At 42.5% G+C, this 24,506-nt stretch overlaps 1 protein-coding gene across 2 annotated transcripts in view; it reads right to left on the bottom strand.

Moving 5' to 3' along the window:
• LRRC20 (leucine rich repeat containing 20) overlaps nucleotides 1-24,506 on the bottom strand; it is an 83,027-nt gene that overhangs the window by 48,079 nt on the left and 10,442 nt on the right. For both annotated transcript variants that reach the window (XM_033149100.1, XM_033149101.1), the window contains exon 3: nucleotides 14,624-14,773. In XM_033149100.1, coding sequence (XP_033004991.1) covers nucleotides 14,624-14,753 — 130 coding nt within the window. In that variant the 5' untranslated portion in view covers nucleotides 14,754-14,773. The remainder of the gene's footprint in view (nucleotides 1-14,623; nucleotides 14,774-24,506) is intronic.

Below are 24,506 nucleotides of genomic sequence, written 5' to 3'. Positions count from 1 at the left end.
AGACAAGTCCCGAACCAGCCCAATCCTATACACGAATCATCAACAGAGATCCATTATTTTGTTGCAGTGAACTCTGCCTCCATGCTGACATTTACAAAAAAGAAGGAAGGAAATATTGGCATGGGGGGGGGGGTTCACTGCAAATAAGCAAATAAGGTATCTCCGTTGACAAGTCCTCATGTCATATGAAAATATTTGAAAGCTATGGCTGAATTGCAATTGCAAAGGTAGCATTCTGGAGGCATTTGCTTTTTGATAGTATCCCAGATCACTTTGACACACACCCTGTTTATATGAAGGAAAACAAACATCTTGTTCACTCCAAGCTTCTGCTCCTTATTTATTTCTCTTAATCTTAAGTCGTGAAAAAATATGATTTTTTTTAAATGATGGCTTTCTTAAACGAATGAAGCATCATCATCATCATCATCATTATTATTAATGTGAAGAGTGAAATCTTGTAAGGGAGGACTGTTTTAAAACTTCTTCTTTGGCGATCACTCGTAGCCAAGTAAGATTGTCTTCCACAAAAACGGTTTTAACAGTGAGTCCGTAGGTGACTGTGGGGGCCAATTCTGGATCTACACATCCATCCACAGTGGGGACATAGGTTTCTCAGCGGAAGTTGATCATGGTGAGGGTTTGCCAAACGTGCCTTCCCCTTAGCACATTTCTCCCTTTTGCTCTGAGTTCAAGTATCTTCAAAGCCTATGACACCTTTGGTAAAGACCGTTCTCCAATTGGAGCGCTCGCATTGGAGTGTTTCCCAGTTGTCGGTGTTTATACTTGAGAGAGTCTTTAAACCTCTTTTATTGACCACCAGCATTACGCTTTCCATTTTTAAGTTCAGAATAGAGTAGTTGCTTTGGAAGACGATAATCAGGCATCCGCACAACATGACCAGTCCAACGAAGTTGATGTTGAAAAATCATTGCTTTGACACTGGTGATCGTTGCTTCTTCCAGTACACTGGCATTAGTTCGCCTGTCTTCCCAAGTGATGTGTAAATTTTTTCGGAGACATCGTTGACGCAATCTTTCAAGGAGTTGATGGCGTTTATAAGTGGTCCATGTTTCACAAGCATACAGTAAGGTTGGTAGTACAGTGGTACCTCTGGTTACGTACTTAATTCGTTCCGGAGCTCCGTTCTTAACCTGAAACTGTTCTTAACCTGAAGCACCACTTTAGCTAATGGGACCTCCCGCTGCCGCTGCGCCACCAGAGCACGATTTCTGTTCTTATCCTGAAGCAAAGTTCTTAACCTGAAGTGTTATTTCTGGGTTAGCGGAGTATGTAACCTGAAGCTTATGTAACCTGAAGCGTATGTAACCCGAGGTACCACTGTATAATAGCATTGAAAACAAGCATTTTGGTTTGCCTGCGAATGTCCCGGTCCTCAAACACTCTGTACTTCAATCGGGAGAAAGCTGCACTTGCAGAGCTCAGGCGATGCTGGATTTCGGCATCAGTGTTGGCCCTTGTGGAAAGATAACTGCCCAGGTAGGAAAAGTGATTGACATTTTCCAGCGTTACACAGCTCAGTTGGACTTGTGGCACTGCAGAGTGGTTGTTTTGTGCTTGTTGGTTCAGCACTTTTGTTTTTTGGATGTTTAGTGATAGGCCAAGCTTTTTGTAAACTTCTGTGAAGATATTTAGGATGGTTTGGAGGTCATCCTCCGAGTGTGTGCACACTACGTTGCTTTTAAAACTATGAACTCATGAAATAAGTTTCAGCACTGAAAGCACCTATAGCATTACAATTTGCCAATATATTTCCTGTTGTCTGCACCAAAAATTCAGGACTTATGAGAAATGGCTGCACTGTTATTATCAACAGACAGTTCAATCCTACAACACAACCTCGCCTGTTCTCCCTGTGCAAGAGAAAAAGGATACTGGATGAGACCAAGGGTCAAGCCAGCAAGCAAAATGTGAGTGCTTGGAAATCTGTATACTTCATATCCAAATGACCCCAAAGTGGTGCACTATCCAGTATGTGAAGCCTTAAACCACTTAGAACCATCTGCACTGTACAGTTAGAGCAGGATCATACCACATTAAACAGCCATGGCTTCCTTCAAAGAATGCTGGAACCCAATGGAGGCTGGTCCATTCAGGGAAGTGGGGCACTGCCCCTGAACCTGACTTTTACAGGGATCCAGGCAGAGGGCCTTCCCAGTAGTGGCACCCGCCCTGTGGAAAGCATAATTATGCAACTTCTAGAAGACACCTGAAGGTAGCCCTGTGTAGGGAAATTTTTAATGTTTGATGTTTTATTAGGCTTTTATATCTGTTAGAAGCTGCCCAGATGGATGGGGTACAAATATGATAATGATGCTGACGACGACTTGATTTCTTACTTTTCCCAGTGGATTAAATACTAGCTAATCAGGAGACCATGCAGACTGAGGAACAGTTCTGTGTATCTTTTAAAAAATGCCCTAACTAACATACCTATATACTTGAGTATAAGCCTAGTTTTTCAGCACATTTTTTGTGCTGAAAAAGCTGCCCTCGGCTTATACTCGAGTGAGGCAGGCGGTGGGGGTGGTGAGAAAGAAGCCCTTTCTCTCCACTCGTGCCGCTGTCGCCCACTCACCCCAGTCAACCATTCCTTAAGAAGTGTACAAGAATGGCAGTTCTTTACTCTCCCCAGGCAGCTTGTTCCATTCCTGAACTGCTCACATAAATGCAAACTTTAGACCCCAGAAGACAGAAAGCCTATCAGTTAAGGAAGTATTAAAACCCCACAGGTGCTCATTTTCCCTGGCTCCTGCTTAAACAGGACAGGATCCCAGCCTTCTCTGTATAACACAAGGGAACATTGCGCTGTGGGTTAAACCACAGAGCCCTAGGGCTTGCCGATCAGAAGAATGGCGGTTTGAATCCCCGCGACAGGGTGAGCTCCACAGCGGCAAAGGAGGAAGAGGAAGGAGCAGCCCAAAGGGCTGCTTTCGGGCTGCTTGTTCCTCCTCCTCCTCCTCCACAGCAGCAAGGTGAACCGGCTTATACACGAGTCAATAAACTTTCCCAGGTTTTTGTGGGAAAATTAGGTGCCTCGGCTTATATTCGGGTCGGCTTATACTCGAGTATATACGGTATTATCTGACTGTCAGTGTGATATTTGAACAGAAGCATGCTTAGTTTCTATTACCTCCAGGGAACCGATTGCCATACGGTGATAAATGCCATTGAAGACAACACTGACCGTACTGGGAATTGAGGGTGCAGAGCCCCAAGTTTGCAGAAGCTCAGTAGTTTGTACAGGCTGGGATTTCTGCTGTTTGCCAATTCGCTACACACTCTTACATTCAATTCCACTTTCAAGGCATTGGGCTAGAACAAAAAGCAGACAGTAAGAAGCCTAGAGTCTCCGAGATGATCAAAATTCACAAGCAGAAGTACACTCTTGGGCTTTGAAAAGGTAAGATATTAAAGAAGTTCTGCACAGTTTGACAGAGGATCAGCTTCCCCATTCCTTTGCAATTTTCTTTTATGAAATAACGTTTTGCACAGACTGGATGCCTTTGATGTCAAGGCGAATATATTTGTTGCCAAAGATAAAGGCTAAACGAGATATCATCTGCAAATCCGCCAATTTGCTAATGAATTTATCTCCCCGTGCTGGAACAGTTTTACTGTGACAAAGATGTGGATCAAAGATTAAGTCTCTGTTGATCTGGATGAAGAAGAATGCTATTTACTGAAACTGTGTTCCATAATCTATGTGGGTACCTTTCATGTTCTGGCACAGAGCATGAAAATTTAACTACACCAGAGATTATAACACCATCTTGTCTCTCATGATGAGGAATGCTTGCAGTAGAACTACACCAGCATGATCCTGGATATAGAATTTGATGTTACAAAGTGGTTCTAGAATCAAACGAAGCTCCTCCTCCCTGGGCAATCTGATTTCTAAGGAACATCTACAGCACCATTCCCCAACCTGGCGTCCTCCACACATTTTGGACCACATCTCCCAAGAGTGCCAGCCAGCATGGCCAATGGTCAGGGATGATGCAAGTTGCAATGCAAGACATCTGGAGGGATCCAGGTTGAGGAAGGCTGATCTAGAGTTAAATCAGAGAGACAGACATGTTAAAATAAAAGCCCAGCACACAACATATCTAGGTTCTGGTTTTTCCTTCTGTATAAATAATGATTGATTATTTTTTTAATCCATTGTCCTTAATCAGCAGAGAGATTATGGACACATCGCGTTCTAGCACGTGTCTGTGGTTTTAAATGTATTTCTTTATAAATATATCACCATTCATCTCCTGCCTCTTCTGCCCAAGCCATGTGCTCCGAGTGGCTTACAGAAATAGAACTACTCCTACACAGTGATTCAACAGAAAATTAAGTGGTACCCACTTCATCTGAGCTGCCACTGGAAGCAAAATTCTAGATCTCTCTCCATTGCCTCGCAGCACAAGCCAAATAATTCCCTTGCATGTGCTTGTGGTAGGAGAATCCGGAGCAAAACGAGTCCTGTACGAACTCAGAGGACTGTATGCATTGTTAACCTTGATGGATTGAAAAGAATCTACCGGGAAATGTTAACAGATGGAATACACCAAAAAAAAAAAAAAGCAACCTCAAGAAGGCCGCTGATAGCCCTAGTGCTCACGAAGCGGCTAGGGAGATAACCTTGTGCCTAGTAGACTGTTAAACTTCAGACTACTAAAAGAGGACTCACTCACATGATGGAGTGACCCCTCCTTCCACTGCTACCCCACTAACAATGTGCACGTAAATAATAAGATATAAAGGAGATGGGTTCTAAGCTAGCCTTCTCCCCAACATGCTATATTTCCATTTTGTAAGGATGTTCTTTTGCTTTTAATTGGAGAACTTATCTTCACGTGAACTCCCCATCTTTAATTGGAAGTGGCATAATTGAGACACAGGTCGACCTCACCATTCGTTGCTTTTGAGAACTGGGAAATGCAGTTACTGTCTGCATTTTATGCGGCGTACTTTGAATCTTCTCTTCGAGGAAAAACACCCCAGAACAGATAAGAACAGAAGAAGATCTTGCTGGATCAGGCCAAAGGCCCTTTTCGTCCAGCATCCTTTTCTCACAGTGGCCAACCCAATGGCTATGGGGTGCTAGCGAGCAGAACCTCAGCACCACAGCTCTCGCCACCTACAATTCCCAACAAGTGGTATTCAGAGGTGATGATTTGACAAATGATTTGATAAATCTTTCAAGGAGTGCCACCAAAATCCTTCCGGCTTCACAGCTGCTTCTGTTTCTTTCATCACTTGTACTGGAGACGCCAATATTGCCCTCTTGTGGACTGCGCTCAAAGGCATTGCTTTGAAGGATGCTTCACACAGAGCCAGCATTCAGGGCCTTGGGGTGGGGACTGTGCTGTGGGCTATTTAACAATTGTGCAAAGTATATTTTGTTGCATGCACCAATTTAAAAGCTGCAGAGTACAAGACAGAATAGTTTCACAAATGATTGCATACACCAATCACCTCCATGCATTCCTGCGTAGGAAAAGTTACAGGTGGGTAGCCGTGTTGGTCTGCCATTAGTATCTGAAGAAGTGTGCATGCACACGAAAGTTCATACCAAGAACAAACTCAGTTGGTCTCTAAGGTGCTACTGGAAAGAATTTTCTATTTTGTGTAGGAAAAGTGTCTGAAGCAGCCCCACGACATCTATTTAATTGTGAGAAACTCCAAGGAGTTGTATTGATTGTCATCAGACTTCCATAGTTTTCAGGATACAATCTACCCTAGTGACAAGATGGACCTCTACCTTAAACTCCCCTTTCTTTCATAAAACACATTTTCACTTCTTTTAATATGTTATCATCCAACCAAATCCTGCATTAATGTGCATTAAAACCTACTGATGGGAAAGCACCCAGGCATAAATAACAGAGCAGCCATGGACTGACACATCCATTCTTTGTCCAGCATGGTCTTGGTAATTAACTTAAGCAGGAGTGAATGGTATCCATATAAATGATGTGCTCTCTCAAGCAGAGCAAGTAGCACAGCAAGAAACAACACGCAACAAGTGTCTCGCAAAAACAGCGACATCCATCTCACACATCATGTCATCAGATCCCATTACACTGAAATTGTTTGGAAATGGTTATTAAGGTTGACATTTCTCCACAACAAATAGAATCCACATATATATGGGACCTTATCACCATCGCAAATCGAGTCTAGTTTCTTCTCTCTTTTCCAATATCTGATGTACCTTGGAGCAGCTTCCCACATGGCTCACGTTTGTTGAAAAGGCAATACAGAATCAACATTTGATTTCATTGTGAAGTAAACTTAGCTAAAGTCAAATGACAAACTCGGAGTGAGAACACCAGCAACCTTCTCAGCAGGAGGAGGAACTAGGAGCTTTACTAGGTGTGGGAAGACCACAGACTGTGTGCTACCACTGCTATCTCACCACCAGAAAACCATTCAGCAAAAATGGCTGTGTCACACCTGAAATGCCAGGGCTAAACAGAATCAGAAAACTCCAGAAAGTCTGAAGCCATGGGGGTGGGGAATGAAAATAGCGAAGATCACAGAGTACATTACTTAATGGCATGGTTTTATACTGAGAAAGAAGAAGAAGAGTATTGCTTATAAAATAAATAAAATTTAAAAATAAAGGTTTCCAATAAAATGGTAATGAGAATGGCTGAATGAGTCAGCCGTCTGGGTGTTTGTGAGATCCTGATAGCAAATGGTAAATCTTAAAAGCTGGCAAACTAAATCCAGCTCTCGGATCTATTGGGGAAACCTCATTTGGGAAGGAACGTTGCCTTGTTTGGTTTAGAAACACGGAAAGGGTAACGAAAGAAGTGGAGGAAATTATGAGCAATAAAACGAAGACAGCATTAGCTTTACAGATCATCATTTCAAATCCCCAGCTTATGCAGTGTTCTACCATGGATAGCGTATAAATTAGGGAAGAAACTATCCGATATTAAAATAGTGCTTGTGCATTAACATATTGCATTGGCCTCCATGTACTTTGTTTCAGGTAAAGGTAAAAGTAAAGGGACTCCTGACCATTAGGTCCAGTCGTGGACAACTCTGGGGTTGAGGCGCTCATCTCGCTTTACTGACCGAGGGAGCCGGCGTACAGTTTACAGTTAATTACAGTTAATTACAGCAGGGAAACTGCCTGATTTGCCCTTAATCATAGAAGTAATTTGATGAGGGAAGCAAGCACGGCTCTCTCTCTCTCTCTCTCTCTCTCTCTCTCTCTGTCGTGTGTGTGTGTGTGTGTGTGTGAGAGAGAGAGAGAGAGAGAGAGAGAGAGAGAGAGAGAGAGAGATTTTGCCCTTTCTTCTCATGTACTTTTCCTGGTCTATTGTACAATGTCTGCTACTAGCCCTGCCTGTCTTTTCTCCAAAGGGCTAACAGCACTCAGAGGCGAAATAAAGATTGCCTAAAGCAGGGGTAGGGCAACCTAAGGCCTGTGGGCCGGATGCGGCCCAATCGCCTTCTCAATCCGACCCGCGGATGGTCCGGGAATCAGCATGTTTTTACATGAGCAGAATGTGTCCTTTTATTTAAAATGCATCTCTGGGTTATTTGTGGGGCCCTGCCTGGTGTGTTTCACATGAGCAAAATGTGTGCTTTTATATAAAATGCATCTCTGGGTTATTTGTGGGGCATAGGAATTCATTAATATATATTTTTTTCAAAATACAGTCCGGCCCACCACATGGTCTGAGGGACGGTGGACCAGCCCATGGCTGGAAAAGTTGCTAACCCCTAGCCTAAAGGGTGCACAGGAGAAGCCTGTGGTCATGCTTCTCAACTCAGAAGCTTTTTGATCTTTTCTTTATAAACTGTCTTACATTTCTACAACAGCGTATCTTCAACCTCATCAGGTCTTTTAATGCCGTCAGCATAATACGAATCCCTTCTAAATTGTGATGGTGAGAAGTGAAGGTTTAGCTTAGACTGTTTGCCACTCAGCTGTGAGGAAAGATGCAACAGGCAAGGTGACACCGACTTCCTTACAGAACTTGCATTTCACAGCTTCCTGAAGATCCAATGCAGGAACATTTGCTACAAACCTTGCAAAACGAAACTGGCTGAGGCCTAATCCCTTTGGAATTAGGAACACCTCTTAGCCAGGCCCCTGGCAGTGTGCAAACAGCCGAAGGAGAACAGCCCGAGATCATCTCTCCATGCCAGGGTTACAGGACCAAGGCCTCTCTGACCATGTGATGACAGTCTGTGGTCGGACAACAAAAGGTCTGGAAGGAAGAGGCTGAACAGCAACCAATCTCCTGAGATCTTGGGAAGAGTATGAGAGCCCAGTCAGAGACAGCATCTTTCAATAGGATGGAGGCAAGACTTCTGCACTCACCAGGAGCAACATGAGATGTAGGGGCACAACTCCACTCCCTTCTCTTCCTCTAAATTCCTAAACTGGCTACTGAGCATTGGGCAGACAACATATATATCTTGTAGAATGAGCAAGTGTGTGCACACTCTTTGATTACCTGAACACGGGGCGCAAGCATGGGGGGCACACATGCACCCCTAGAGACCTTCCCAGGCATTCATAGGGGTCCTCCCTCCTGCAAATTAGGTTTGGAAGAAGAATTCTGTCATAGCCCATTAGGTGGTTGTGGTGTGTGCTTGATTGCTTTGTGTTTGTGTGCTGCTCACAATAGTTTCTCCAGCCTGGGTCACAAAAAGTTGGTAACTCCTGCAAACATGGTGTTTCCTACACAGAAGAAAAAGTCAAAACAAAATAAAATAAAAATTCCTTCCAGTAGCACCTTAGAGACCAACTAAGTTTGTTTTGGTATGAGCTTTCATGTGCATGCACACTTCTTCAGAGGGTGTGCGTGCAAAAGTGTGCATGCACACGAAAGCTCATACCAAGAACAAACTCAGTTGGTCTCTAAGGTGCTACTGGAAGGAATTTTTTATTTTATTTTGTTTTGACTATGGCAGACCAACACAGCTACCTACCTGTAGAAGAAAAAGTGTGTGAGAGAGGTGTAAGGGAGAGGAAGTCTTCAGTAGCCTTGCCAGGTCTTTGAGGTTGGGCTTATGAGCAACAGAGATTTGATCACAGATCTCCTGCATCATTCACTGTATGATGAAACAGTGCAGCTGTCAGAAGATGTTTCAAAGAAGATAGGGAACAGGACTGAAGTCTCCGTTCACAAAGAAGATAGGGAACAGGACTGAAGTCTCCGTTCACAAGAAGACAGGGAACGGACTGAAGTCTCCGTTCACAGTTGTTGAGAGGAGACTTCAATTCTGAGGGGGGTGCTGCTTGAAAGTGCACTGTAGGGTTGTTTGAAAGTGCTTTTGCAAACAGCCCCACTTTGCTCATTGAACCTTTTAAATGTATTTTTAAATCTTTGTTGGAAAGCTGCCCAGAGTGGCTGGGGAAATGCAGCCAGATGGGCAGGGTACAATAATAAATAAATAATAAATAAATAAATAAATAAATAAATAATAAATAAATTATTTATTATTACCTGTGTCAACAGGTGCTTTAAAGAGCATCGCAGGTATGTTTCCAAAAGGGAATTCTAACAGCTCCACATAATGACTGACAGGAGGGCAGCCCCACTCTCCCTATGGGGAGATAAAGACCTGGCTCACACTAGAAATTTTGTGGCTTATTTCAGGGTTCAGCAGCCTTTTCCAGCCATGGCCAGTCCACTATCCGTCAGACCATGTGGTGGGCCAGACTATATTTTTTTTGGGGGGGGGGGAAAGAACGAATTCCTATGCCCCACAAATAACCCAGAGATGCATTTTAAATAAAAGGACACATTCTACTCATGTAAAAACACGCTGAATTCCCGGACCGTCCGCGGGCCGGATTGAGAAGACGATTTGGCCGTATCCGGCCCCCGGGCCTTAGGTTGCCTACCCCTGCTTTATTTCTTCGCTATATACAAAAAAATGTAATGCTGTTGTGAAGTTGCAGTTTGCAGCGGCCATGCCATCTCCAGCGCAATGAATGGCAAGCAAGTAAACAGCAAGCAGCATGGGTGACAGGCAGCCCATACGAGCTGTTTAATGGAGGGGGGTGGTTCGCAGAGCTGTATGGCAAATCCCTCTGTTAAGAGCCTCCTCCGCTGTTAAATGTGGCCACAGGGAGGCGGGGAGCATTTAAAAAAAACCGTGGCCTGAAACACCTCCCCTCTCCTTTAAAAGGGAGTGGGGGCTAGGAGCAAGCTGCTAATCAGGCAGGTTACTAAAAAACCTGCCTAACTTCAAGTCACTGAATCATACAGATTGTCAATGCTGGGAGGTTGTATTTGCCTTTTCCTGGTCACACCTCACGAATATCTGAATGGTGACGTATCAATATTCTATTCTTTTGGCTTCAATTCAGACAATGGTTTCCTGTTCCACACTACAGGGTCAAAGGTAACCGGTTGTGCTATCACCAATACTGCTGCACAAGCGAGTCACTCTGCTTATCTTAAAATTTACAAAGAATGTTACAGACCGTGCTTTTGGCAGTCTAACGATTTGGTCCCACGGTTTATAACTTCCCATCTTCCGTGCCAAGGGCACTTATGCACAGATGAAGTAAGTTCCTGTTCTAAATACTCACCTGCCCTCACCCTAAGGCCCCAGGGGCGGGTTACAACAATTAGAACACAATATTGAAAAGTTTAAAACACTTACATTCACAGAAATAAGGCAAGTGCCCCAATGTGGCCCATGACTCCTGGTGGTTTTGCTGCAACGGATATAACCATATGAACCCCACGGGAAGACATCAACTTTGAGAGTTTATGCCAGGGATGGGCAAACTTCAGGCTTCCCAGATCTACTTTGTGTTTTTTTACTGGAAACCCAAGAACCACCAACCAGAACCAAATGCAAATGAGACAGAGTTAGAATTAATAACAAGGTGCCTCTGAGCACATTCTGAACCCAGAAATTTGTTTTCAAGAACCAGAACTGAATGAGTGAGCTCGTAGCCCTTGCACCCAGAAGTCCATTCCTGGTTAGGTCCCCCCACCCCACTCACTCACTGCGTTTCAGCAGCCGAGGTGGGGGAAGTAGTTCTGCTGCTGCTGTTAACTGGATGTCAGAATTCCTTGCTGAGCTGCTTCAAACCATCCAGAGACCCATCGGCAGATCCTGCTCTACCTTTTACCCATCCCTGTGTTTAGGCCATTCCGATGATATGGAAAGGGCTTCCAACCTCCAAATACAGTGGTACCCCCGGGTTACAGACGCTTCAGGTTACAGACTCCGCTAACCCAGAAATAGTACCTCGGGTTAAGAACTTTGCTTCAGGATGAGAACAGAAATCACACAGTGGTGGCGTGGTGGCAGCAGGAGGCCCCATTAGCTAAAGTGGTACCTCAGGTTAAGAACAGTTTCAGGTTAAGAACGGACCTCCAGAACGAATTAAGTTCTTAACCTGAGGTACCACTGGTAATCATCCCCTAACACTTTCCTGTTCCGCCTCCTGCCTCATCTATAAATTAGAGCATGCTGCTAACAGCTTTCACTTCTCTCAAACTCATACTCAAAGGAGCATGCTGCGCATAAATAATGGTAGCTACTGTGTAAACATGAAATGATAGGCCAGTTTAAGTTAGCCTGCTTACAGAATAACACTCATTAGCCTTCTCCAATAATTGAATTACCAATGCTTTCATAAACAGACTGGAACAGTTATCTGCATTTCCCAGCCCCTGAAAATACACCCCTTTCCGTCGAATGAATGGGTAGTAGTTATTTGCCTATCACAGTCTCTCTCAGCAGGTTCCCTACAGTACATGACCAACAGGCATAGTAAGTCGCTGCAGAAAGAGTCAAAAGAACATAGTGCCAATAAGTATCATGTTATTTGGAAACCCTGACTGGCTCCCTCAAGCATAAGAAGTCTAGTTTCCAATAAAATGAAACGCTTCAGATGCATTCTGTTCTGACTCCAAAGCCAGAGAGTTTGTTATTCCTAAAATATTTTGTTTAAAAGCATGCTGCTTTCTGAAAAGGCTTAAAAGCCCAAAATGCTTTAGGCAGAAGTTCCACAAGAACTGGTGGCAAGCTCAGGACAATTGAGAGTCCTACTCGCTATCCTGCCAGGTTTATGCATTTTAAACTGCGAGTTCCAGCTCCCATGTCTCCCTGAGCAGTCTCCATCAGCAGCCATTACACCTAGCTGCATCAGAAGAGGGATAAGAGAATGTTTGCCAGGGTGGAAATGCATTTAGAATCCTGCAGGTGGGTGGAGGAAGCAGATTGGAAAGTGAAAATATCAGTGGATGAAGAAAGAAGCAAGTATCTCTACGGCCCTTGCTCTCACCATTGCATCTTTATGAGGTTGCTTTTCATTGAAATCTTTCCCTGCGTGTGTTGCAGAACACACTCTTAAACCATTGCACTACTCCAATCCTCAACTGGCAACATCCAACGACGATCGGCTGCTAGCACAATGGGAACTCACTTGCACAACAGGGTTTCTGGTATACCTCCTTACCCCGCTGCCCTCTCTATGCACCCCAAATCTTCTCCAGAGGGTCCCCTAACCCTCAAAGCAGACTTGAGGGGCTCAAAGGGAAGGTGTGAGCAGACACCTCCGTGGGCTAAGATGGCTCTTGACCTCACCCAATATTTGTAGAATAGCATCATCAAGCATTACTTTCAACATCTCTAAGACAACTCCACAGACTAAAAGGAGGGTACCATTTAGGTAACAAGTGATGAACGTCACCCTTCAGGTTAACACCAGGTAGAGGGACATTAACATTTCCCACAGCTAATTTTCACCCAACCTTACAAAGCTTTCGCTACAACTGCTAAATATATTATCTCCCCACTGATTTTAAGCCTCTAGCTATCATTAACTCAGCTATTCAATCACCCTGTGTCTGTTAGGGTCCATTTATCAACCTGTGTGGGTTGTTTGCTTTTTCATGTCCCTATTAAACTACATCAAGGACTTCAAGTTTCATTACTTTCACCATCTAGATGTGTCATTTTCACTAATGCTTATTTTATTTATACACGGCCGTTGGATTACAGCCCGCTGAATGGGAATAAGATTTCTCTATTAATTCTTCAGTGTTCCGTATACCCTTCGAACTCTCTTTCAACACCTGTCAGCAACTTGATCAGATCGCAAAATTCATTTTGTTCCTAGGAACCGCAACTTTGGAGAGGAAATTAATTCTACCAGGCGATCGTTTATCCACGTTACACCATATGATATCCGTCGTACTGTGTACTCTCTATTAATCCTTAACCTTTTCTACCTTTCCAAGTCAGGAGCAGACAGAAGTTTGAGGAATCAATATCTCCCCACCCACCCCCAAGTAAGAAATGTATGAAGTTGCCTTGCACATCATCGCTCCATCTAATTCACTATTGTCTACTCTTGACAGGCAACAGCTTTCTGGGAATTCAGGCAGGGGTTTCTCCCAACTATACTTGAGATGCTGGCGACTGAACCAGGGATCTTTTGCAGGCAAAGGATGTGCTCTACCACTGAGCCAGAGTCCGTCCCAAGTTGTTGCTTCCCTGAGCTCAGTTCTGTGCTGCTTTAAAGAACTGGTAATGTACATCAATATAAAGCACACTTAACTCTACCTTCCTGCCCCTAAAGCTAACTTCTGCATTCACTTAGACAAAGGGCATGGAATCATTTCATTGTTGTTGCTCGTGGGTGTATACTAATCACGCTCCAAAACTGAAAAGTGAAATATGGGTAAGGCAGAAAGCAGCGTGCCTGTGAGGTCGACCATTTTTAGGCATGCCCAACTGATGTGCAGTTGTGGACACATGGGTCCTTTTGGACTCGGAAGAGGGCAGAAGCCTTAAATGGCTCAGGACCGTAATACCTCAAGGACTGTCTGTTTCCATATGAACTTCCCCAGACCCTGAGATCATCTTCTGAGGCACTTCTTTGTGTGTGTCTCCTCTTCGAGAGGTCCGGAGGGTGGCAACTCAAGAACAGGCCTTCTCTGCAGTGGCTTCCTGTCTGTGGAATGCTCTCCCCAGGGAAGCTCACCAAGCGCCTTCATTATATACCTTTAGGCACCAGGCAAAAATGTTCCTTTTTAACCAGGCCTTTGGTTGATTTGATTGATATTCTATGCCCTTTTAAAATGTGGCTTTTTGGGGGGGAGCATTATTGGGTTGTTGTTTTTATTTTGATTATGTGCATTGTAGAATTGTATACAGAATTGTGGGAAACGCAAATCTGCACTTGGGTCCAAGACCGAAACATAACCAACACCATCAGTGAAGCAAGAAAACTTAGTTAAAAGTCGAAAAATGCTATCCCTACAGAGGTCTGTTGTTGCTGACCTTTAGATTAGCCAGCCTCACCTATTCACAAACCATTTGAGAGTGTCTAAGGTGCCCTAAGAATCTAGTACTGATGATGATTTTCAGTGCAGTTTTACCAATGTTATGTTGATAATTTTTATTATTATTAATGGTTTGTAACTTTATGTATGGCTATACACTGCCTTGGTTCTTGGAGGAGAAGCAATAAATAAATAAATAAGTTTTTGAAAAATGACAAAGATGTCTGAAACACAAGCTAACATTTGGAAGAAGGATCAAGATGTCTCAGGGTCTCGCTGCCTCTTCAATTCCATGGTTTCCTTCAGAGATAAACACCTACCTCTCAGTTGGCTGAAGGTGGTGATAAATTTGCTGGTCACAGACTTCAGCTCATTATTGGCCAGAGTGATGAGATGGATTCCTTCCGAGACGTGCCTCATGACTTTGTAAAGGGCAATGGGGAACATCATCAGTTTGCAATCTGCCAAATCTACAGCGAAACACCAAGGGGAGGAAAGGAGGGCGATAGAGTGAGTTCAAGTTTTCCAGGCAAAATGTATTGTGTTCCAACACATCACATTTTAATTGTGATTCCCCGAGGCTCTGGCATGGTCAGTCCAACCTCACTGGGACCCTCTGCCAGATTGTCAGTTGTGTCTGGTCAGCATCCCACTCAACACCCATGAAAATACATTCCTAACAGACAAGGAGGACAGAAAAACCTGAGCAAAGCCATTTTGATCATCAGAGACATTCCATGAAGAAACCACACACTTTTGCCACATCAAAAGTGAATTAGATAGCATTAAAAGAACTGCTAGAGTTTGGACCTCAAGCCTTACGAGTGACTTCTTTTCCCGACTGTAAAATGCAGGAATGATAGCAAACTGGTCAGTATGCAAGTCTCTTTTTTTCTGCACTGGATTTCTCTGCCTAACATCTCTAGCGTTTCTCTCTAAACTAAATTTGCATTTCAGAAATACCCTGGATCTGAACTCCAGATGCCAGAATGTCACATTGATCAAAATAAAGTACAACAGGCTGGCATGGGGACAAACAAGTGCTGCTTGAACACTCACTTAATTCCAAGTGAGAAATCGTTTTACTTTAGTTTAATTAATCACATAATTAAAATCCCTATTCAGTCATATGTTCCTATGGTCTGCAATTACAACTCAAGGCTATTTGTGGTGTTTCTAGTTGAATTACCACGGCACGTTACTTTAAAGAATAGAAAAAAGACAAGGACGTTTGAACCAGCAAACGACCTGTATGAGGGTAAATGAGCAAGAGAGAGAGCTTCCTCCCCAGCCCTCATACAGGTACTTTTTATTGAACACAAAACCCGCCTTCCAAGATTCAAATCAGCCAATCACAATGTCCAGAGCAACTCCCCCCACAGGCCATGTGGCCATGAGGAGAACAAAGAATCTTTGAACTTAGCAGAACTGTTTTGATCTAACCCTACTTCCTAGGCTACAGGTAATTAGCATTCCAAGATCAGGTAGAAGAAAGACACAAGATTGATAGGAGGAAGTGAAAGAACAAGCATCCTGGCCATATTGACACTTCACAGGCCTCCAGGATGTTAGCAGATATACTTCAAAGAGACAAGAGGGACAGATGCTCTGAGGTTATCAAAGATACACTCATTGCCATGTAGTTGTAAATTAAACAGCAACCAAATTGGAAAAGAGAGACGTGACTCTGTTGCTAGCCAGCAATGGAGTTTTAAGACACAGCCAATTAATACAGCCAGATTCAGGTCATGTAGGATAAATATGAAAATCATATTTTGCCGCCAGAACCAGAAAGGAGCTTTGCACTCAAGCACAACCATAATTGGTCTCGGAATGTCCCGCTCGACTTCCACAATGTTCTTAGGCAATTTATTATTCCTTATTTATCCAGTATGAACACCACAGCTATTAATTCCAACTTTTTAAAAAATAAATAATGCACATAAAGGTGAGGTGTTTTCCATGCGTGTGTTTGTGTGTGTGGTGTGTGTGTGTGTGTGTGCAAATCTTAGAGCAACCTGCGCACCTTCTTCCAAATACTGAGCAAACACACAACAGCCCGAAAGATTTTCTTTCTTTCATGCAAAATGAAAATTGGACATACTAAAATTCCAAGAAGCAAAAGGCTGCTATTTTGGAATAATAGTACAAAGGCTTTTATTCTACAATCATCAAAGCTGCAGAAGAGGCATTCATAGTTCCATGCTGCTTAGCCACTGATTAATCATCTCCTTCCTTCACTGAGCGAGCACAGACACAGCCTTATAAAGCACTGTGGCACCTTAAAGAAGAATAAATTTATGGTGGGGCATAAACTTTTGCAGATTAGAAGAGCTCAACTTCATTAAAATCGCCTGGATCACAAAAAACTTAAACGGTAATAAATCTGTTTATCATTAACATGCCCTAAGACGCTTATTTGCCTTTGCTGTAAGAACACAGTAACTACCCTAGAATTAGTCACCAGAACATGCTGTGATGCTGTGCTGGGAGGCTATTGTTGAAATGTACTGAAGGATGCTATATTACTCTTTTGGGATCACCTTCATATCCAACTTTCTTTATCTGCAACCAATTACTGGTACTGCAGTGCAGATCCACTGGAAATCAAAACAGGATGATGAGCCACAACACTCATCCTCCAAGCCCCCTGGTCCATGGAACGTACTCTCTTCATCTCTGGCTCGGTGCAACTTCCCTCTGCAGCCTCCACATCAAAAACGGGTCAGATTCTCATTTTGCCAAATAGTGACCGCCTTCAGTCCTGCATTTCCCATTGATTCCTATCCAGACATTTTATCCACATCTCACTGCACAGCTTCTCTCTTGCCAACAAACAGCTTGCTTGTTAGATGTCTTGCTCCTCTCAAAGCCTTCAGCACACGTTACTGGACTACAACTGCATCAGCCTCAGCCTGCATGGCCAATGACGATGGGAACTGTAGAGCAGAGGGCCCCACATGGGCTGCCCCAGGTATAGACAATACTGTACTAAGCCAGACAGACCGGTGACCTGACCCAGCATCAGGCAGCTTCCTATGTTCCTATGGACACAACTCAATGGGCGTTTTGGGTGAGAGGAGAACACAGGGCAAAGGGAAAACGACCAACCATCCTCACAGGTTACAAAAGCCTTTGACCAACTGCAGATTATTATTACAATATAAAATCCAATAAACCAGTGGTTTTCAATCAGTGTGCCGTGGCACCCTGGGGTGCCTTGAATGATGGTCAGGGGTGCCGCGAGCAACACTGGCCTCTGGCCTTCTTTCCTTCCATCCCTCCTCTGATGCCCTCTTGCATCTCTCCCTCCCAATGGCTTGCACAGCTGTTTGTTGCAGCAGCCTTGGCTACAAGCTCCTCAGGCGAATGGTGCCTCTGGGACTGGCCAGGAGTGCTTTCCATGCCCATGTGTGGCAGTGTGAGGGGGCACCTCTCTTGGGGGGGGAGCACAGAGACCAGGGGCAGCAGCTGCCCAGAGGACTCCCAGGGGGAGGGGAGGGGCGGAGGCGAGGCTGAGGGAACACTCCACAAGGGAGGGTGTTCGAAAAGTGAGGGGTGTCACAGAAGAATGTAGTTGGTCAAGGGAGTTGTGGACTCAAAAAGGTTGGAAAACTCTGCAATAAACCATAAAATAATAAAGCTGTTCACAACATAGTAATGCTCATTACACACACAAACACATCCAATTAGCCTCGTTCATTTAGGCTCACCTGTACTTTCCCGTCAAACAAAGCTTTGGTACGTGCATTATTTATGACATGCTGCGCACTCTCAGAACCTTTTAGAGTGCTCAAAGAAACTGCAGCAGTAAGCTGATGCTTTGCCCAGGATGATCTTATGTATCATGGGCAGAAGACTACTTTTCCCATCTCCCTTGTAGATTATCACTGCAGAGCAGTTACTCTTACAACTGGAATGTTTTTGTGTTTCATTAAATCTTCATTTCATGAATATCCTTGTCTTATTACTATGCACCCCAGTGGCTCATACAAGGATAATTGCAGCTAAATCCACCTGTGTGTGTAATTTTTCACACATGATGCTATTTTCTCTCTCTCTCTCTCTCTCTCTCTCTCTCTCTCTCTCTCACACACACACACCACACACACACTCTGTGTGTTCGGGTGGCGCTGTGGGTTAAACCACAGAGCCTAGGGCTTGCCGATCAGAAGGTCGGCGGTTCGAATCCCCGCGACGGGGTGAGCTCCCGTTGCTCGATCCCTGCTCCTGCCAACCTAGCAGTTCAAAAGCATGTCAAAGTGCAAGTAGATAAATAGGTACTGCTCTGGCAGAAGGTAAACGCGTTTCCTGTGTGCTGCCTGGTTTGCCAGAAGCAGCTTAGTCATGCTGGCCACATGACCCGAAGCTCTACGCCGGTTTCCCTCGGCCTATAGAGTGAGATGTGCGCCGCAACCTCAGAGTCGTCCGCAACTGGACGCTAATTGGTCAGGGGTCCCTTTACCTTTACCCCCTGAAACACCCCATGAGAAACTCCTCAACTTGTTCGGATAAGGCTGATTGTGCAAGCCAGACACATCCCTTCCTCCAAGGAGTGTATCAGGCTTCCATACCCAACCAGCTCTGCCCCAATACTGCAGAAAGCTACGTTTGTTTCTAGTGGGGATTACCAGTATTCAGTTTTACCCATCCTTTATGACTGCCTTCCCCAACCTGGTTGCCCTCTAGATGTTTTGGATTCCAATTCCAGCCAGCTACAGTCAGCATGGAGGGATGACAGGAGCTGTAACTCAAAACATCTGGGAGCACCAGGTTAGAAAAGGCTGCCCTGTGGAAATACTTTGTGGATAAATTCCTTATGGCATGGGTGGGGCAGCTGTGGCCTTCCATATGTTGTTGTTGGACCACAACTCTCATCGTCCCTCGCCATTGTTCACATTGGTTGGGGCTGATGGGTGTTGGAACCCAACAATATCTGCAGTGCCATTGGTTCTCCACCTCTCTTTATGAACTGGTGTCATAACCAGTGTCTTTCCCACTGGAAGAGCACCTCACCATCCATCGTGAATCATGCTGCAAGGCCTAGGTGCGATCTGCCTTAGTAGCGACATGCAGACCAAAAATTGTTGAACAATGTGGAGATCGGACTAGAACTTAATTTTATTGTTCCAGTTACAGGTGGGTAGCCGTGTTGGTCTGCCATAGTCAAAACAAAATAAAAAATTATTTCCAGTAGCACCTTAGAGACCAACTAAGTTTGTTCTTGGTATGAGCTTTCGTGTGCATGCACACTTCTTCAGATACTTCATTTTTTTTTTAAAATCTTTATTGCTCTTTAAAATATTCTTACATATCTCACATGTGTGAATGAGTATATACAAAGGAAAAAAAAAACAAACACAACTTACATGCATCTACATTCAATATCTAAAAAAGAGAAGAGAAAAGAAAAGGAAAAAAGGGAAAGAAAAGAAAAAAAAGAGGGGAAAAGAAGAAAAAAAATGAAAAGGAAGAAGAGAAAGGAGACCAAAGGCATAGTAAGGAGTCTCCAGTTGACATTACATGATTAAACTTCAAAAGATGTACTTCCACTGCTTTAACAACGCTTCATTTTAAGTAATTACCTTGTTATAGCTGTCATTTATACATATTCCAATTTTTACAGATCTTCCAGTCATCGCTTTATTAACTTTAATTCCTTTCCTTATTCTAAGCACAACCAGTATCTTCTGTTCATATCTTGCTTCCCCAAATATTCATTTATATATTTCCATTGGTTTTTAATTGTTTCTTTTGAGGTACCTCTGATGTAATTCGTCAGCTTCGCAAGCTCCAGATACTCTACTATTTTACTGAGCCATTCATCTTTTGATGGTAACTGATCTCCTTTCCAATATTTAGCCACCAGCGTTCTTGCGGCGGTTGTTACATATAAAAAATATTTTTCTGTCTCTTGGTACTTCGTTAGTGATTATTCCCAATAGATATAGCTCTGGTTTTTTGCTATACGATGTTTTGATCAGCTTTTGCACCTCTTCGTGGATCAAATTCCAAAATTCTTTAATTTTGGGACAGGTCCACCAGATATGGAACAACGTCCCAGTCTGGTCTCTACATCTCCAACACTTGTTGTTATTGGATTTACTTATCTTGGCTGTTCTTTCTGGTGTTAAATACCATCTATGGTGTACCTTCATAAGGTTTTCTTTTATTTGATAAGAGGCGGTGAATTTGATATTTTTTGTCCAAAATTGGTTCCATTTGTCACTCTCTATTTCATGCCCGATATCTTTTTCCCATTTTATCATATTACTATTTTTTATATCTGAAGTCCTCTGTTCACCTTTTAGTAATCTATATATTGGATAATATTTTTTGTTTACAAACAATTATTTCATCTATTCTTGTTTCTTTTTCCCCGAAACCTCTATTTTTTACATCTTTTTGGAATGTTGCTCTCAATTGAAGATATTCTAGCCAACTTATGTTTAAGATCTTAAATCTGTATAATTTTTTAATTTCGGGTTTTCTTTCTGTTCTTCCACCAATTCCTTGTATATAGGCCATCTCCTTTTAGTCGTATTCTTGAAGTTGAGGTGGCCTCCACCGGTGAGATACACCAGGGTGTTTTTTGCATTATTTTGATTTTAATTCTTTCCCAGACTTCAATCAGGGCTTTTCTTACCAGATGGTTATTGAACCTTCTATGCATTTTTAGTTTCTCGTAAAAAGGTACCCGTGCCAGCCGTAGAGCTTGTCCCAGCCTTCCAATTCTAATGTTTCTTTGTTTTCTAATGTAATCCAGTCCTTAATCCAGATCCACCCTGCAGCATCATAGTAAGTTAATAGATCCGGAACCCCGAAGCCGCCTACTTCCTGTTCACTTAACATAATTTCTTGTTTTATTCTCGCTTTTTTTCCCCTGCCAAATAAAGTCTGCCAGATCTTTTTGGCAATTCTTTAGATACTTCGTCCCAATGATCACCGGTGCTATCTGAAAGAGGAATAGGATTTTTGGGAGTATCATCATTTTTATCATTGATACCCGTCCTAATAAAGATAACTTTAATTTCTGCCATTTTTTAAGTGATTCTTTGACATCTTTCCAAAGTCTGACGTAATTATTCTTAAATAAATTTGTATTGTTGTTGGATATCCACAAACCTAAATATTTGGCTTTAGTTTCGATTTTTAATCCCGTTACTTCTTCTAATCTTTTTTTCTCCATTTCCCCCATATTTTTTGTTAATTTTGGATTTTTCTTTGTTTAGCTTGAATCCTGAATTCTTCCCAAATTCGTTAATTTTCTCTAATGCTTCTTGTAAACTTTCTGTCGGGGATTCCACTGTAATAATTACGTCATCTGCGTATGCTTCACTTTGTAATTATAATTTCCCACTTTTATTCCTTCAATTTTCTTGTCTTCTCTTAATGTATTTAAGAGAATTTCTAGTGTTATAATAAATAACAGTGGGGAGAGGGGGCAGCCTTGCCTAACGCCTCTCTCGATTTCAAAACCTTCCGACAGCTCATTGTTTATGATTAATCTTGCATGTTGTTTGTTATAAATACTCTTAATTCCATTCAAGAATTTCTCTCCAACTTTCCACTTCTCCAAATTTTTCACCATAAATTTCCAGGAAATGCTGTCGAAGGCTTTTTCGGCGTCCACCAGCAACATTGCAATTTTTTTGCTAGGGTTTAGTTCTGCATATTCCCATAAATTGATTATTGTTCTGGTGTTGTCTTTAATTTGTCTCTCGGGGAGGAAACCCGCTTGGTCTTTACCTATCACTCTTTTTAATAATCTCTTTAATCTATTTGCCAGCACCCCGGTAAAGATTTTATAGTCTATATTTAACAGCGATATCGGTCTGAAATTTTTTGTTAATTTCAGATCCGCACCTTGTTTAGGGATCAAAGTTATCAAGGCATCTTGCCAAGAATTAGGGATTCTCTTTTTTTGCAGAATCTCATCTAATATAACCTTTAGCTTTGGTGTTACTATCTCTTTGAATCTTTTGTAGTATATTACTGGAATTCCATCCGGGCCAGGGGATTTTCCTGTTTCCATTTTATTTATTACATCCTCAATCTCTTCTGTTCTAATTTCGGCATTTAACATACTATATTCCTCATCTTTAATTTCTGGCAATTCTTTCCCATTTAGGTAATCTTGCATTTCCCTTTCTTCCTCCCCCTTATCTTGATATAAATTTTTATAGTATCTCCAGAATTTTGCCTTAATTTGTTCCGGGTCTGTTAACTCCGCCTCTCCATCCATTATTTTATTTATCACCCTGTTAGCTTGTCTTTCTTTGGCTAGCCATGATAACATTCTCCCTGGTTTATTTGCCTGTTCAAAATATCTTTGTTTTGTCCAGAGAATCCTCCTTTCTACCTCTTTATTTATCATGTCCGAAAGATGAGATTGTAGGTTCCTGATACTCGATCTTAATTCTTCACTCTTCGGGTTTTTAACCAACTCCAATTCCTTATCTCTTATTTGCTTATTCATTTCTATAAAATTATTGTTCTTCTCCTTCCTAATTTCCTTCATCTGTTGAATCCCAAATCCCCTCATATACGCTTTACTGGTGTCCCAGATTACCATATTATCCGTTGTTTGATTTTCATTTAGTACAAAAAATTCCTTTAGTGTCTCTTTTGCTTTATTTACTCTTGCCTCATCCCTCCAAAGTTCTTCATTCATCCTCCATCTCCCACTTGTGCATTTCCTGAATTTCATCTCTATCGACACTGGATTATGATCGGAGATGGATTTATTTAAGATTTCCGTTTTTTCCACATTCAACATTAATTTTTTTGAACCCAAATAGCGTCAATCCTCCCTCCAGATTTGTGTACTTCAGAATAATGGGTGATGTCTTTAACATTTGGATTCTTAGTTCTCCAGGCATCGTATAATTTAGATTGGTGACCAAATTGAAGAAAGATAAGGGGAGTTTACCGGAGTTGGATATTTTTTCCCTATCCGTTCTATCCAGGTCGATTGAGATCACACCATTCTGATCTCCCATAAATATCATATCTTCCCCTACAAAATCCCAAAGTTTTTCCTCTAAGTTCCTGTAGAACTCCTCTTTCCTGTTATTGGGAGCATAAAAACCAACCAAAACAATTTTTCCAACTTCTGATTGTATCTCTACAATTAATCTCCCTTCTTCATCTTTAAATAATAACTGAGGCTGTAACCCTGGATTGATGTACATTACTACACCTCTTTTTTTCTCTTCCCCCGCCACTATAAATTCCTTTCCCAGTCTTGCGTTCTTTAAGACCCTTGTATGAATTTGAGAGATATGCGTTTCTTGTAGGCATATGATATCCCATTTTCTTTTTTTCAATACATTCTACCCTATTCCTCTTTAGCTTGCTGTTTAAACCGTTTACATTCCATGAGACACATTTCAACATCGTAACTGTAATTCTATCTTTATTCACCGTTTATGTACTTAATGAGGAAAGCTCTAAAGAGAAAAAAGGAGAGAAAGAGGGGGGAAATGTTAAAAGAAAGGGACAAAGAAAAAAGAGGGCGCAGAGAGAGAAGAGGAGAAAAGAAAAAACAAAAACAAAAACAAAACAAAGTCCACGACGCCCAAAATGCAAAGGGGCGACGTCAGTTTAAAAATACACATTCCCTGGACCAGTTACAGTTTAGTCGATCGGAGGTCCCAAGGAAGGTCAAGATGTGATTGTCCTCTGTTTTCCAACCGCCACTTTCCCGTCGTCGTTGTCGCTTTGAATACTCTTTTCTGGACGTTTCTCGCCGCCCAGCTCCTCCCAGTACTTTCTCCAGAAGATTTCAGTATCATCTACGGATTTAAAAAGCCTTCTTCTTTCCTTAAATGTAAACGAGAGCCCCTCTGGGAACTCCCATTTGAACAAAATTCCATTTTTCCTCAATGCTGTTGTTATAAACTTATAGTTCTCCCTCTTTTTAAGCAGGCGAGTCGGGATTTCTTTCATTATTTCTATCGTATTTCCGTATATTTGAAGTGGTTCTGCTCTTCCTTTTAGCAAAAGCTTATCTCTCAGCAGTCTTGAGTTTAAAAAGATGAGGCAGTCCCCTGGGCCTTTCCTAATTTTGGTTTTATTCACTCTTATTCTGAAAATTTTCTCTATATCCAATATCAGCTCCTCTTCTGCCACTTTCAACCACTCCGCAATTGCTTTTGTGATTATTCCTGGAATGTCTTCATCCCGGTTTTCTTTGATACC

Source organism: Lacerta agilis, chromosome 5 (assembly GCF_009819535.1).
Source record: "Lacerta agilis isolate rLacAgi1 chromosome 5, rLacAgi1.pri, whole genome shotgun sequence".
NCBI lineage: Eukaryota > Metazoa > Chordata > Lepidosauria > Squamata > Lacertidae > Lacerta > Lacerta agilis.
This window is presented reverse-complemented; position numbering and strand designations above follow the sequence as displayed.